Source organism: Cryptotermes secundus, unplaced genomic scaffold (assembly GCF_002891405.2).
Source record: "Cryptotermes secundus unplaced genomic scaffold, Csec_1.0 scaffold286, whole genome shotgun sequence".
In the NCBI taxonomy this organism is placed as follows: domain Eukaryota; kingdom Metazoa; phylum Arthropoda; class Insecta; order Blattodea; family Kalotermitidae; genus Cryptotermes; species Cryptotermes secundus.
Window position 1 is genome coordinate 1831872 of NW_019736399.1, and position 15761 is coordinate 1847632.

Below are 15761 nucleotides of genomic sequence, written 5' to 3' on the forward strand. Positions count from 1 at the left end.
TGCTTAGGCCATGTGCGAGCTAGTCAAGAGGTCACACATGTTCGTTAAAATGTTCTTAGCGTTATGTTTCTCTAAAATTAGATCATATCTGTGTAGTGATAGCTATGTAGAGCTGAACAGGATTCTTCAAGTCTGCTTCTATCTTAATTGCTACGGGGTGTAATTATCTAACTCCATGGAGATGAGCCCTTCTTGAGAAACCGTCATTTGCACAGCTACTAAAGAATTTTCCAATATTTTATGGAACCCAAACGTTCATTACCGTGTTGACAAGAGCCCTCCACTAGTCCCTATCCTTAACCAAACCAATCCAGTCCATACCACCCTATCATATCTCTCTAAGATCCATTTTAATGTTATCCAATGTGATATAATTAATAATATTGGTACGATCAGTTTTTCAGCAATGAAGTCCGTCAGACACCAAGATTAGCAGAGAATATATTTGAAAAATACGCATACTCCATTTTACAATTATTTTTTGCTATAATTCAGTCGGTCAAGAGAAGGGATACTGCGTGGACAGTCGGTGGTTGATTCCCGGCAGGGGAAGTAGATTTTTCCTACTCCACATCTTCCAGACCGACCCGACGCTTATACAGTTCTCAGTAATACAATCACAATCTTATACACTCCAGTATCTCAATTGCTGTTCAACTATCTCTAAGCGAATGCTGGGTTCCAACTCTCTTCAACGGCGACTGTCTCAAGACTTCAACTTATACTCAATACTCGTAACTCATACTCATATTGCATACTCAATAGTCGTACTCAATACTCTTACTCATTCCTCGATCCTCTCTGAAGTCAAAGTCAAAGTCACATTGCGACTGTAAGTCTTGGTGTCAAGCGCCATCTGAGGCTCATGACCAGATATTTATTACTCTTTGGCAGTTACGGTCTTGTTTTCGTGGGGCGCCCTCTCTGACGAGAGGACAGGTCTGTCGTCTGTATATGCTGCTGGACCTTGCCAGTGCAGTCTTTTCCGGGTCCGAGTCCCTAGGGACTCGCGAGCACATTTTACTGTCTCAGATTTGAGACTTCCCTTCCGTCACTTCCTATGACGCCTAGGATGGGGACGGACCACATAGAGAACACATTGCTGCTCGACAACAGATATCAGGTATTGTTGTCAGGTGTGTCTACCTACGCTTTGCCTAGCAATAGACGCCCTACTGTTGCGTGACGTCACAGCCTAGCGAGGAGGGGTGTTTACCGATCGTTGTTACGCAATGAACACTCGTTGTTATGGATATTCCTACGCAACGGTCTCAACAATTTCCATTGTTTCGTTGCTCAAGGATGGACGACATATAACACGCCGCAATATGTACGCTGCTTTTCTTCGGCCTTCAGTGTAGTAATAATGTAATGATAGTGAGTCAACGTGACAACGAACACGTCGCTAGTCCAGCGGTCATTTAATGGAGCCCAAGTGACTTCGCACTGAGCTGATCCCTGCTATTGGGTGGGGAACACAGGACTGCAGTTTTAAACTACACTGAGAAACATCTAAAATGAAGCGTGTCGTAAGAAATGACATTTACAGCGGCACAAATTGTATTACTTCTTCGTCCCATATTGTGTTACTAAGACGTCCACATTCATTGTGATCCAATTTCGATCTGACGTCATAACGGGTGTGGATTTGAGAGCTCATATATCGAGCTGAGTCGAGCAGTCGTCAAAGAAAAGTTCTGCCTTCTGTGGTACAACGTGTAGCCCGGTGAAAGTCAACCGATAACACAAGGTTAAGATAAAAAAATAATAAAAAAATGGCCTTCACTGAAAAAGGGTTCTTGAAGTTTCTGAAAATAAAGTTGAGAAAACCACATGAAGAGTGGAGCAAGAGGAGTTCTGTTTCCTGCTGGTTTCTTCTTGTCTTACGTTTCGACCTTCTAAAGGCGCGTCCACATTACTCATGCTCCTGCTCGTGTGACTTGCTATGCTCGCGACTAATGTGGACGATATGAAAAGTCACGAATAAGCAAATTTTAAATTTTTAATTAAAAACTGTAGCCAATAAATTAAAATACGACTACAGCCTATACACACTACGAGTAAATATACGGATCCTCACGTGCCGAAGCCTGGAGAGCTACTGAAGTAGTGTGGAAGAAGATTTACGAGCATAAGTAAAAGCCAGACGAGTCTCCCGACGAGCACAAGCCTGGCGAGCACGAGCACGAGTAATGTGGACGCGCCTTAACAAAGAAACCCACATGAAGCAAGCAGCAGAAGTTCTCTTTCCTGCCTGCTTCATACTGGTTTGTAGCTTCGCTTGCGTTTCTACCTTGAAGATGGAGGCAATATTTTCTTTTGAAGCAAGAACCAAGCATCAGGCAGGTAGCAAGCAGTTCTTTTTCCTGCCTACTACATGCTGGTTTCTCACCTAGCTTACTGTTCGACCATGAAGATGTAGACGATATATTCCTTCGAAACGTGAGTTGAGTTACATCGGACTGCACGTCGTTATATCCCAGAAGACACTGCTCTTCATAGTAACCGCTGAAGTTCTCTTTCCTGCCTGCTTCATACTGGTTTGTAGCTTCGCTTGCGTTTCTACCTTGAAGATGGAGGCAATATTTTCTTTTGAAGCAAGAACCAAGCATCAGGCAGGTAGCAAGCAGTTCTTTTTCCTGCCTGCTACATGCTGGTTTCTCACCTAGCTTACTGTTCGAACATGAAGATGTAGACGATATATTCCTTCGAAACGTCAGTTGAGTTACATCGGACTGCACGGCGTTATATCCCAGAAGACACTGCTCTTTATAGTAACCGCTGTGAGAACCTCACGTTAAACTCCTCTGTCCATTTTGTAGAACTGCTAGGATTAATGTTTCTAAACCATTTTTTCAGTCGACGTACCCCTTTCTTTCAGAGTCAAACGTCAAGATCCAATTTTCAACTAGAATTCAATTTGTATTTCGACCTCTGTATCACCGTGCCTTATAAACACTAGAAGATACCATATTTACGCATGTATAGGCCGCGTGCGTGTATAGGCCGCAGCACAATTTTCAGACAGAAATTATAGAAAAAATAATTTTCTTGGAATATTATTTCAGGAGTAGAAATTATTCCGAAATATTCCGAATATAATTTTTTTTTAAATGAAGTGTGATTTCGAATATTTCGAATATAAGCCGCACCCCAGTTTTCCTCTTGAATTTTTGGCAAAAAATGTGCGGCCTATACATGCGTAAATACGGTACATAGAATTTTTTAGACTTTATTTATTCCATTAGGGGTCTGGATAACTCAGTGAATATAACATTATAACTAAGCTACTCGCTGATGGCCGTGTCACAGCTCAGGCGGTTAGTTTCCGGCTTCCCACCGCGGCGGCCCGGGTTCGTGCCCGGGTCAGGTCATGTAGGATTTGTGATGGACAAAATGGCACTCGGGCAGCTTTTCTCATTCCTCCGACTGCACCACACTCATCATCTATCACCCAGGGTTGGTACAATAGGCCAAGTAATGGCCGCAGTGCCGAATGAACTCAGTCTCACCCCACTAAGAATAATAAAAAAAAAAAATCTGTGCTCTGAATGACCAGGAGCAAATTAAGAGGAGATTGAATTCGGGTGATGCTTGTTACCATTCAGTCCAGAACCTTTTGTCTTCTCGTCTGCTGTCCAAAAATAAAAAAAAATTAGAATATATAAAACTATAATTTTGCCTGTGGTTCTGTATGGGTGTGAAACTTGGTCTCTGACATTGAGGGAGGAACATAGACTGAGGGTGTTTGAGAACAGGGTGTTGAAGAGAATATTTGGACCGAAGAGAGATGAAGTGAGAGGAGGTTGGAGAAAACTGCATATTGAGGAGCTTCATAACTTGTACTCTTCTCCAAGTATAAATAGAATGATCAAGTCAAGGAGGATGAGGTGGACAGGTCATGTAGCACGAATGGGAGGGACGAGGAATGTGTATAGGATATTGGTGGGAAAGCCAGAAGAAAGAGACCACAGGGAAGACCAAGGCGTAGGTGGGTGGACAATATTAGAATGGATCTTAGAGAGATAGGATGGGATGGTATGGATTGGATAGATCTGGCTCAGGATATGGACAAGTGGAGGGCTCTTGTGAACACGTTAATGAACCTTCGGGTTCCATAAAATGCTGGGAAATTCTCGAGTAGCTGCAGATTTGGTTTCTCCTCAAGAAGGGCTCAGCTCTCTAAGGAAGAAAGGTGCGCTGAATGACCGGGAAATCGTTCTTCGGTTCCCTGCAGTGGCCAGAGCCTTCTCTTGTCCAGAGCTTCCATACCGGTTCTAGGACTCATTTTACCGGGATGAAGTACATGGGACATAAAATTGAATCACTCACCTCCGTTTATTTCTGAGGTTAATGCGTGGAGTCTTGTGGGGCTTCATATGCCACCTCTTATGAGGCTTCGCGCACCATGGGGTCAGACCTGTAAGACTTAAGACGGACGCATCTTGTCTGCAAAGCCTGTATAGCTTGTTTGTTTCCGGCGGACTTCATGTATGGGCAGTGAAGATACTGAGAAGTGTAGGCAGGCTCCCGCCACACTCTTTCACTGATCATGTAAGTCAAATGGTGTCTCCCCCACCACCAGCGAACTCTGAATACGGCCTCAGCTGTTGCAGACATAGTGTCCTAGATGGCTTAAAACAGGCACTTTGTATTTACATAGAGCAATCCAATATAGCATGGCTTATCAAACTGGGAGTCGTGGGTTGCGGGAACGCTGAGCCCTCGAGAATTGTTTAAAATGTAGTTGTATCCACTGACGGATTTTGGGAAGTCAGTAAAACGTAAAATTGGCCCTCTGCTTAATTAGTTAAGACGAGATTGAATTCGGATAATCCTTGCTACCAATTGTCTTCTCGTCTGGTGCATAAAATTAAAAACTTAGAGTATACGAAACTATAATTTTTCCAGTGGTTCTGTATGAGTATGAAACTTGATCTCTGACATTTAGGGAGGAACATAGACTGAGGGTGTTTGAGAATAGGGCGCTGAGGAGAATATTTGGACCGAAGAGGGATGAAGTGACAGGTTAGAGAAAACTGCATAATAAGAAGCTTCATAACTTCTACTCTTCACCAATAATCAAGTCAAGGTCTATGAGATGGGCAGGGTATGTAGAACGAATGAGTGAGAAGAGGAATGAATGCAGGATACTGGTGGGAAAGCCAGAAGAGACCATTAGGAAGACCAAGATGTAGGTGGGTGGAGAATATTAAAATGGATCTTAGGGAGATAGGATGGGATGGTATGGATCAGATTGATATGACTCAGGATAGGAACCAGTGGAGGGCTCTTGTGAACACAGTAATGAACTTTCGGGTTCCATAAAATGCTGGGAAGTCCTTGAGTAGCTACACAATTGGCGTCTTCTCAAGCAGGGTTCAGCTCCATGTAGTTAGTTAGTTAGTATGTTAAATAGTTAGTTAGTTATAAGAATTTACGACAGCAAGTAACTCACATTGACGGTAACGCTCGGCTCAAATCTCGGGACACTGGCTATCCTAAGTTTCTTTTTTTGTGTGATTTTTCCTCAATCAGTTGGACCGATTATGCGAGAAATGAAGAAGTGTTAATTAGAGTCAGTGAGCAGAGGAATATCCTACACGAAATAAGAAAACGGAAGGCTAATTGGATTGGTCATGTTTTACGCAGAAACTGCCTTCTAAAAGAAGTCATTGAAGGAAAGATAGAGGGGTGGATAGAAGTGACAAGAAGACGAGGAAGAAGACGTAAGAAGATTCTGGATGACCTTGGGGACAGAAGAGGATACTGTCATTTGAAGGAGAAAGCTCTAGATCGCATTAAATGGAGGAATTGTTTTGGAAGAGACTGTGGACCTGTCGTCTTGACAGATTACTGATGATGATGATTTTCCTCAGTTATTTGATAAAAATTCCAGGATATTACCTCGAGTAGTCCACGACCAATTCTTCCAAATTATTTTCAATTCATTATTCGTCAGTCATCCTACAATTATCTAGATCAAACGTGGCTAAACTATGGCCCACGACCTGTATGCGGTTCGTTTGAACCGCTAGTTAGGCTAGGGGAAAAATTACTCAACTCTCGTTTTAAATATTCATTAATATGACAATATGTTTTTCTGGGCATCAGAAAAATTTACTTCAGAAGTATAAGGGCTGAAGTGATGGTACGGTTAATTACGAGGGAGTCAGTGAGTATGTCACAAATGGAAGTAAAACAACTGTAATGGAAGTAAGAGGTTTTCTGTGTGTATCACTAGGTAGCAGCGCAGTCCAGCTTCATGACAGTCTGGGTAGCAGACGCGCATGCGCATGTTCAGAGACTGGTTTCAGTAGTCAAAATGGTGACATTGCTTGAGGAATGTGCTATCGAAAACAGCGTTCTGTTATGCGTTTTTTTTTTGTGGGCAAAAGGACTCAATGCAAATGATATTCATAAAAATAATATTTCCTGTCAAAGATGGGAAGTGTTTGCCGCGTAAAGCGGTTCAGCCTTGGCGGCAAACGATTCGCTGGTGAGGAAGAGGTTGAAACGGAGGTGCGGAAGTGGCCGAGGCAACAGTCAAAAGACTTCTACGTTGCGGGTTTCGACGCCTTGACAAAACAATGGGACAAGAGCATCAGTGATGGTGAAGGATAAGTCGGGAAATTAATGTTTCTTCCAGCTTCGATTATTAATTGTTTTACGATTTATATCTATTTGTGACCTATTTATTGACTCTCCCTCGTATGTACACCAGCGCTTATGTGTCTGCGCTATAGACGTACTCATACATGTAGAATCTTAATTGGGAGCCGGGATAGCGCAGTCTGTGTAGCGACTGGCTACGGGCTGGACGACCGAGGGGTAGGAGTTCAAGTTCCGGTAGGATCAAGAATTTTCTCTACTCCAATCGTCCAGACCTGTTCTGTGGTCCACCCAACCTCCTACATAATTGGTACCGGGGGCTCTTTCTCGGGGGTAAAGCGGCCGAGGCGTGAAACTGACTACTCACCTCCAACTAGTGCCGAGATAAAGAAAATGTGGATCTATACATCCACTCCCCCATACGTCTTCATGGCGTAGTGCTTAATTAGTTAAGCATAGGGACAAATTTATCTCTCCTTTTTTAGAATCTTAATTGCATCAATTGAGTTGAGAGTTTATTTTCAACAGCAGCGCACAATGTAATCATTCCTATGCATTGTTTCCGCACAGTGAACCGTACAGGGAAATCTTCAATGTGGATAGAATTTGCTCGAATGTTACAAAAAATTGTGAGCATGTTCCAAAGTTCAGCGATACGGAGCTATGTTAAGGTTATCGACCAGAAAGTTTGTAAGATAAAATATACCAGTGATAATTTTCTTCCATTCTAACAGAAAGTGACGGCCAAAGTAAGACTGAGAAACAGTTTCCATGAAATTGTTAAATTCATGTCGGATTAATAGTGTCACGTGTATATGTGTGTGCGATGGAGTTTTGGATTTTTGGCTTTATTGATCACTTACTGGTCGTACTACAAACAATTATAACATTATTGCTTTTTCCACATTTTACACTTCACTGTCACACGCACGACTGTCTTCAGTATGTTACAGACTCCACTATCCGTTTCCTGGCAACGGATTTTAACACAAAAACTATATCACTCTCTACAGAACAAGTAACTTCTCTTCACAGCCAGGCTGCCAACTGAGCCCCAGAGTCAGAGTCAGTGTCAGAGTTACTTTACGACTGGGGGCTTACCTCCTATCAGATCGTCTTAGCGTCAGCCCTCTTGAGGCCCACGACCAGAGAGTGTTTTTCCCAACTGAACACTTGCGATAATAGTGCTTATGAAACATCCTCTCTGACGAGATGATGGGTTTGTTGTTTACAACTGATGCTGTCCCTCGACAGCGCAGTCATTCTCAGGTCAGAGTTCCGCGGGACTCATGACCACATTATACTGTCTCAGATTCTAGACTCCCGCAACCTGAAGGGCCAGGTCCCCGTATTTATATCCCCCAGGAACAGGGTGACCCAGTTATACCCCCCGGCACTGGATTCCCTTTTCGTTGCCGCCTGCAACTCACAGGCTAAGGTGCAGATATTCCAAACGAGCCCAAATTCTAGTCAAAGTCAAAGTCACATTGCAATTGACGGTCGGTCAGTCAGTAAGTCTTGATGTCGAGCCCCATAGATATTTATTATTGTTTGGCAGTTACGGTATTTGTTTCTGTGGGGACGCTCTCTCTGATGAGAGAGGACGAGTCTGTCTTTTGTGTATCCTGCTGGCCCTTGCCAGTGCAGTCTTTCTCGGGTCCGAGTCCTTGGGACTCGCGACCATATTTTACTGTCTCAGACTTCAGACTTCCTTTTTTGTCGCCTCCCACAATTCGCAGGGTCACGGTGGAGGTATTCGATGCCGCCTCCATACGGGTCAGGCCCAATTCATTACTTCTTCTTTTATTACCACTTCGCACTGATCGAACAGAAAACATTGTTCTCAACAATTCCTCCATTGTTGCTTATGTATCCGTAGCCTAGCAATTCACGTCTCCTCTGGCTCTATTATTCCTCCGTTCAGGCATCATGTCACAATAATTAAACAGCAAAACAACACTTCTTACTATTAGTATATTAGTATATTAGTACTTCGTACTAATATTTATGTGAGAACAGAACGTAGCGAGTTCATTCAGCAAAGTAAGGGAACAACTATGCGGTAGGCCTGTGAAGTACATACAGGCAAGAGGAGCTACAGAATGCGTCTGAGTGACTGACAAAATTTGTTGAAATTAAGGAAAGTAAATCATTGTGTTTAATGCTTTCAGTTTTAAGTGTAAAATTGCACGAATTAACCTCGTGTAAATCTATATAAATAAAAATGTAAATGTTCGTTTGTCTCTCCTCGAAGATCTCCGAAAGTTCTTCACCGATTGCTTTGAAATTTTGACATAACGTTGCATTCGAACACGCGCGTGTTTTTATATACCTATTATATAGATGTCAAGCCCGTGACAGGTAAAAACAGGTAAAAAAACGTGTTATACGTCGTCCATCGAATACCAACAGATCGTTGCCTAGGAATAACCGTGGTAACGAACTGTTGAAACAGCGGATCGTTGCCTAGAAATAACCGTGGCAACGATCTGTTGAAACAGCGGATCGCTGCCTAGGAATAACCGTGGCAACGAACTGTTGAAACAGCGGATCGCTGCCTAGGAATAACCGTGGCAACGAAATTTTCGTTTTGATTTTATTATTTCGTGTCACATTGCGTTGGAATTGGGCTGAGTCGTTTACCGTAGCGTTCATTTCGTGAGTATAGTCTATTTTTTGTTGTTTTTCATTTCGTTTTCTTAACTGTTTCCCTTATTTTCCGATGCAATTGGCGGTGGGATTGGGCTGTGTCGATTGATCTGCGTTTGAATTTAAATATTTCGTCAGTATTTTTTATTTTTTTTGTTTCTTCTTTGTTTTCCAGTTCGTGTTCTTTCTTTTTTAATGTTTTGCAATTTCATATGTTTTTGTTATAACTTTCTTTTTCTTCTTCAGTGCAGTCGTTTCCATATTAACGCTAGATCAGACCATTGCATAGGATAATAAGTTCCGTTGCGTAACAACGGATGAAACCGGAAAGTAAACTTCCATGGAAACGCAAGTATCACGGGGTCACGAGTATCACAAGAGATTCCGAGTGAAATCAAAGCAGAGACAGTTTCGATTTATTTTCATTTTGATTTAATTATTTCGTGTTACATTGCGTTGGAATTGGGCTGAGTCGTTTACCGTTCGTGTTCTTTCCTTTTTTAATGTTTTGCAATTATTTATGTGTTTAAGATAAGACATTGTATAAATATCTATATATATGCAATAACTTTCTTTCTTCTTCTTCGGTGCAATCGATCTGCTTTAGTTCATCCAAATAATGCCTCGCAGAAGGTCAAACTTAGGTCGTCGTACTCGCGGAGCGGAAGCAATGCGTCGAGTAATTTCAAATCAAACTGGGGAAGAACGGGCAGACTGAGCCACAGCAAGGCGTGGCCGGGCACAGCTAGTATATTATAAAATGAATAGTCTGTATTTACTAATCGAATAGTAGCTGCTTAACATCAAATATCACGTCATCTGTTCGCATAAAATAGTTTCATTGTGCTATAAAGTACAGACCACTGTAGGTCGCGGTGCAAGGGCCGAGAAGGCCTACCCCTCATACATTCATTCATTCATGTGGGAACCGCCCATGTTGGATCAAGCACTAACCAATCACACGCTAGTAACCATCCGCTACTAAGCAACGACTGGGTAAACAACCGTTCCTCGAACTCAGCATAGCACGGAATCTCAGGACCAATTTATTAAGGTACTCCCACAGACACACATCACGAACATCCCGAGAAGTTACAGAGAAGAGCATGCAAAAAAGAAAACAGAAGCGATTTACAACAGGGTCTAGAAAACCGAAATTGATGGCCGTGGGGATCCGTTGCGCTGACCACGCGGCATCCTCTATCCGCTAAAGTTGGCACTAACTTCGCTGACAAGCGGCGGTCGCTCGACCGAAACCACCGATTTTTTTTTTTTTTGATGCTAGGTTAAGGATCATGATGAGAGGTTAGACTTTGATCTGAAGTTTTATTTTTATGGGTTTGTTTGTTTATTTGTAGGTTATTGGTGTATTATCTTATGTAAACTTAGGTAAGAAATGAAATTAGTAGATAATAATGTCCGTAGGTTTAGACCTCACCTCTTTTAAAAGAATGCACAATGAATTTCGCTGAGTTCAGTAACTGACGAAAGCACTACAAGGCTGTTCTCAGTGAAGTCCTCCACTCTATTGAGTTGAGTAGATGTGAGATATGAACATGCTCGCTTATTTTAGTGGCATGCCGTTGCAGGAAGCTACTATATGTAAGAAGCCAAATGAAGCTGCTTCTGAAGGTGTTGGTCCCCGCCTGTCTGGCCGTCTTTTACGCGTGCCTGCGAAACCAGAGAACCATCGTATCTGCAGTGCGCAAATATCTGGAGCCTATCTCCCTGTCCTCAGTATCGTCACTGTCAGGTGAGCCATCGTCACGATTTGTCACAGTGGGATATCTTAGTCAAATAAGGCGGGCTTCTGATTACTGACAGTGGACATAGACTGAAGAAAACCATGGATAACCTTTCAGAGTAACCGGTCTCTGGACGAATTTTCGAACCTGGGACTTTTATAATATGGAGCAGGAGTGCTGACTACTACGCTGAGATTATATATCGTAGCGTGTTATCTAGGTAACGCGAAGAATAACTTCCATGTAGGTCTCGGATTCAGCGAATAAGTTTGATGAACGCTCGCTTTTTCACCAGCGAGTACAATTATTATCAATTGTAACGTCCTCGGATGTTTCTTCTTCGATACCACAATTCTTGCACCTCTCGGTTTCGTCTTACTTCGCAGCTGTACTGCGCACTGCACACTTGTTCTCGGCGGCTGCTAGACTTCGACTGTCCACTGTCAAAGTCAAAGTCAAAGTCAAAGTCACATTGCGACTGACGGGCAGTCAGTCAGTAAGCCTTGGTGTCGAGCCTCACCTGGGGCTCATGACCAGATATGTATTACTGTTTGACATTTACGGTCTTCTTTTTGTGGGGCGCTCTCTCTGACGAGAGGACGGATCTGTCTTTTGTATATGCTGCTGACCCTAGCCAGCGCAGTCTTTCTCGGGTCCGAGTCCCTTGGGACTCCATTTGTCGCTGTGGGAACTTAACAAATTCCATGTATTCGTTGTCTCGGAAGTATGTGTTCCCATTGTAGCCGTTGCACAGCGATGGACGCAATATAACATGTCGTATTATATAATTTACGATTAGTAATTATTAATTGCATGTCTCTTCTTTAGGGTATGTACTCTCACCATCTTCGAAACTAATTCAACGATCAAAACATCCACAACAGAAAACCAGAGAGAACATATCGGAACCCGAGAAATGTGTCACTTGCGATGTGCTGTACGACCCCAGCCCCGAGCCAATCCGCGCAGACGTCATCTTCATCCATGGACTTCACGGGTCTCTGGAAAAGACATGGAAGCAGGGTATCTGGGATGTGACGGATGTGAGAACAGTTCCCATGCGGCAGAGGCACCTGCAAGCCGCTGCACCCTATCAGGATACCTGGAGCGGCAGCTCTGTGGAGGGAACGGAGCAAGACATGGATCTGGTAGGAGACGAGGTAATAAGGTCTTAATTTGCTGTAATAGTAGTAGTAATAATTCAGTGCTGTTGTTGCTTCTTTACATGCAAGCTTAACAGCCCAGAGGCCTATTACAATATTACCACGAGTAAGAAGAAAGGAAAAAAAAAACAAACAAAATACAAAAGAAGACTGTTTAAATAATAATAATAATAATAATAATAATAATAATAATAATAATAATTCCATAATTCTTGCAACCATTCAGTCCAGAACATTTTTTCTTCTCCTCTGCTATCCCTGTAACAGGCCGTGGAGGCCTATAGTGTTGTGAGACGTCGAGGCTCCCACATTTTATCTAGGTAGTCGACTCACAGATGGCGGTAAGGTTGTCAGCCTTACGCGCCGGCCGCCGTTTGCCCTCCAGGAAGATTCCTGGTACTCATTTCTGTTAGAGGCTGAATCGACTCCAGGGTCATATTGCGGCTGGAAGGATTAGGTAAATAAAAAAAAATCCACCTGATCTGAAATCGAACCCGCGACCTTCCGACTTGTAGCATAGTGCCTCAGCCAACTGCCCCCTGTCTAAAACTTAAAAATTTGAATATACAAAAACTATAAATTTTGTATGTGGCTGTGGCTTTGGTCTCTGACATTAAGGGAGGAGCATTTGAATATACGTACATTTCATAAAGCTAAACAAGATTGTAAGAGGCTACACTGTAAACTCAACAGGTGCATTCACAAGAATTATAAATTAAATAATTAAGACCACATTGAACTATTCTTTATTATTAACGAACGTTAAATTCACATGCAAGTATTGTCTGTTTTTAGATATCAACTGGTGGGAGGTCAAAACCTAGGTAGATATACGAAATGACGCCATCTTAAGGTTTCTACCTTGCAAAAATCCAAAAATAAAACAGTAAATAATCAAAACTTCTTGCATGTTTAGAGGTGTCTTCGTAGTGCATAAAATAATTATTAAAGAATCTAAGTTTTCAGAGAACTTAATTCAAGTTTTATTTGGAAGTGCATTTCTGAGATATTGGCATGCAATAATGCTCAGTACTGCCCGAAACGTCCACAATAAAGACAGCGGAACATGAAAGGAACCATCACAAAACATTATATGCCCTAATTTACCACATGCTTGGTCTTTGACATTAAGGGAGGAACATAGACTGAGGGTGTAAGATTTGAGGTTTTCACGGCGGTGACTATGAAGGAAGCAGTCTTCTGGGATGTGGCACCGTGTAGATGTGGTGTTAACCGACGTTTCGGAGGAACGTATCGCCTCCATCTTCAGGATAAAAGGAAAAATAAGAAAATCCACAAGCGAAGAAACGGTGAGAGCAGGTGCAAGCAGACTAGCAGTTTATCACCGACTCATATAGCAACCCCCCAGCTTAAGGGTTAATGCCCTCCCATTAACCTTGCCTTTCTCCCCCGACACAATATCCTGTACCTGCTCTAACCTTGCTCCTGCTCCCCAGACCCTTCACCTCTCCCCCCTCCCCTGATTTCTCATGTAGACTTGTCCCTTCCTTTCCTGCTCTCATACTTACTCACTTACTTACTTACTCACTCATAGAGCTGAGCCCTTCTGGAGGAGCTGCCAATTCTGCACCTACTCAAGAATTTCCCAGCATTTTATGGAACCCGAAGGTTCATTGCCGTTTTCACAAGAGCCCTCCACTGGTCCCTATCCTGAGCCAGATCTATCCAATCCATACCATCCCATCCTATCTCCAAGATCCATTCTAATATTGTCCACCCACCTACGCCTTGGTCTTCCCTGTGGTCTCTTTCTTCTGGCTTTCCCACCAATATCCTATACACATTCCTCGTCCCTCCCATTCGTGCTACATGACCTGTCCACCTCATCCTCCTTGACTTGATCATTCTAATTATACTTGGAGAAGAGTACAAGTTATGAAGGTCCTCATTATGCAGTTTTCTCCAACCTCCTGTCACTTCATCTCTCTTCGGTCCAAATATTCTCCTCAACACCCTGTTCTCAAGCACCCTCAGTCTATGTGCCTCCCTTAATGTCAGAGACCAAGTTCCACACTCATACAGAACCACAGGCAAAATTAGTTTTGTATATTCTAATTTTTATTTTTTTGGACAACAGACGAGAAGACAAAAGGTTCTGGACTGAATGGTAACAAGCATTACCCGAGTTCAATCGCCTCTTAATTTCCACCTGAAACAGGTTTCTTGACCAGACCCGGGGTTGAACCCGGGCCGCCCCGGTGGGAAGCCAGCGACTAAGCGCTTGAGCTATGGCGCGGCCTATATTTTAAGCATACTTCAGGCATTGACACGATGGCGATAATTCCAGACCCTGTAACACCGGACATTATCTTCCGTAAAGTGGCCTACACACGGTGTGACGTATTCTAACTGTGTGCTGTCTCTTGTAGACGCTGTTTGATGAGCTGATGGAGGATGCGAGGATGCAGGATAACAATAACGAACCTGAGCCGTACTCCAAGTGCTGGCCTCGTGATTGGCTGCCCCAGGACTGTCCTGGCGTGCGGGTCATTGCCCTTAACTACACAACGGACCCCTATCTGTGGAGACCGCTTTGGGTGACCAAACGCAACAGGTTAGCCGGTGTTTCTCTGTTTTCTTATGAACTGAACGGAAGGACACACTGTTCTAACTACAGTGTTCACACGTCAACCTTTTGGACAGCTTAACATTATTACCTGTTTAATAAATTTACAATAGTGTAGGCCAGGGTGGCTCAGTCAGCATAGTGACTAGTTAGGTGCTGAGTGACCGGCATTCGGTTCCCAGGAAGGAAAACATATTCGCCGCTGTTTCCACATTGTCTCTGGAGTCCCCCAGCTGCCAATCCGATGGATACTAGGGACAATTGCCCTGCGGGTTAAGCGCCCAGGGCATGAAGCCAAGCCTTGACTTCCATCTAGTGTTATACTGAAGAGTATACTGGCTGGCTAGACACTGGATGACCGGAGTTTGATTCCCAGAAAGGGCGCAGATATCTGTCCTTTCCACCACGTGCAAACCAGCTATGGGTTTCCCCGAACCACCTATCAAGTGAGTACCGAGGGCAGTTTGCCAGGGGATAAAACGGCCGGGCCGTGAAGTTGATCATTAACCTCATCTATTATGGGTAATTCAGTAAGTATGGAGGCTGGCCACGGGCTACGCGGTCGGAGCTCTATTCTCAGAAGGGGTGGAGATTTTTCTCTTTGCTGTTGCATCCAAATCGTTTCTGGGGGCCCACCCAGCCTCGTGTCTAAAGGGTACTGGGGGCTCATTCCCAGGGAGTAGAGTGGCAGGAGGGCATGAAATGTAGCCCCTACCTCGAGACAGCCGAACTCAAATACGCGCTTCTTACCATCACGTCTAAATGCAAAGTGCAAATACAGGAGTGACCTTACCTTTGTGTAGGCTGTTGAGGTTCTTACAGCTGGTTATGAAGAGTTACGCATATATCTTCTGGGATATATAGCGCCTTGTAGTCCGTTGAAAGTCAACCGTTGTTTCGGAGGAACATGTCGTCTCCACCTTCACGCTGGTTTCTTACTTGGCTTATTCTCCAATCTTGAAGATGGAGGAGACATGATCTTTCGAAATGTCGCTTAACTTTCAA

The 15761-nt window shown here is 43.4% G+C and overlaps 1 protein-coding gene across 2 annotated transcripts in view; it reads left to right on the forward strand.

The window, feature by feature from the left end:
* The window catches only part of LOC111869850 (protein SERAC1), a 59188-nt gene that overhangs the window by 16356 nt on the left and 27071 nt on the right, over window positions 1-15761 (forward strand). For both annotated transcript variants that reach the window (XM_023861681.2, XM_023861682.2), the window contains exons 3-5: window positions 10851-11014; window positions 11835-12166; window positions 14560-14744. In XM_023861681.2, coding sequence (XP_023717449.1) covers window positions 10851-11014; window positions 11835-12166; window positions 14560-14744 — 681 coding nt within the window. The remainder of the gene's footprint in view (window positions 1-10850; window positions 11015-11834; window positions 12167-14559; window positions 14745-15761) is intronic.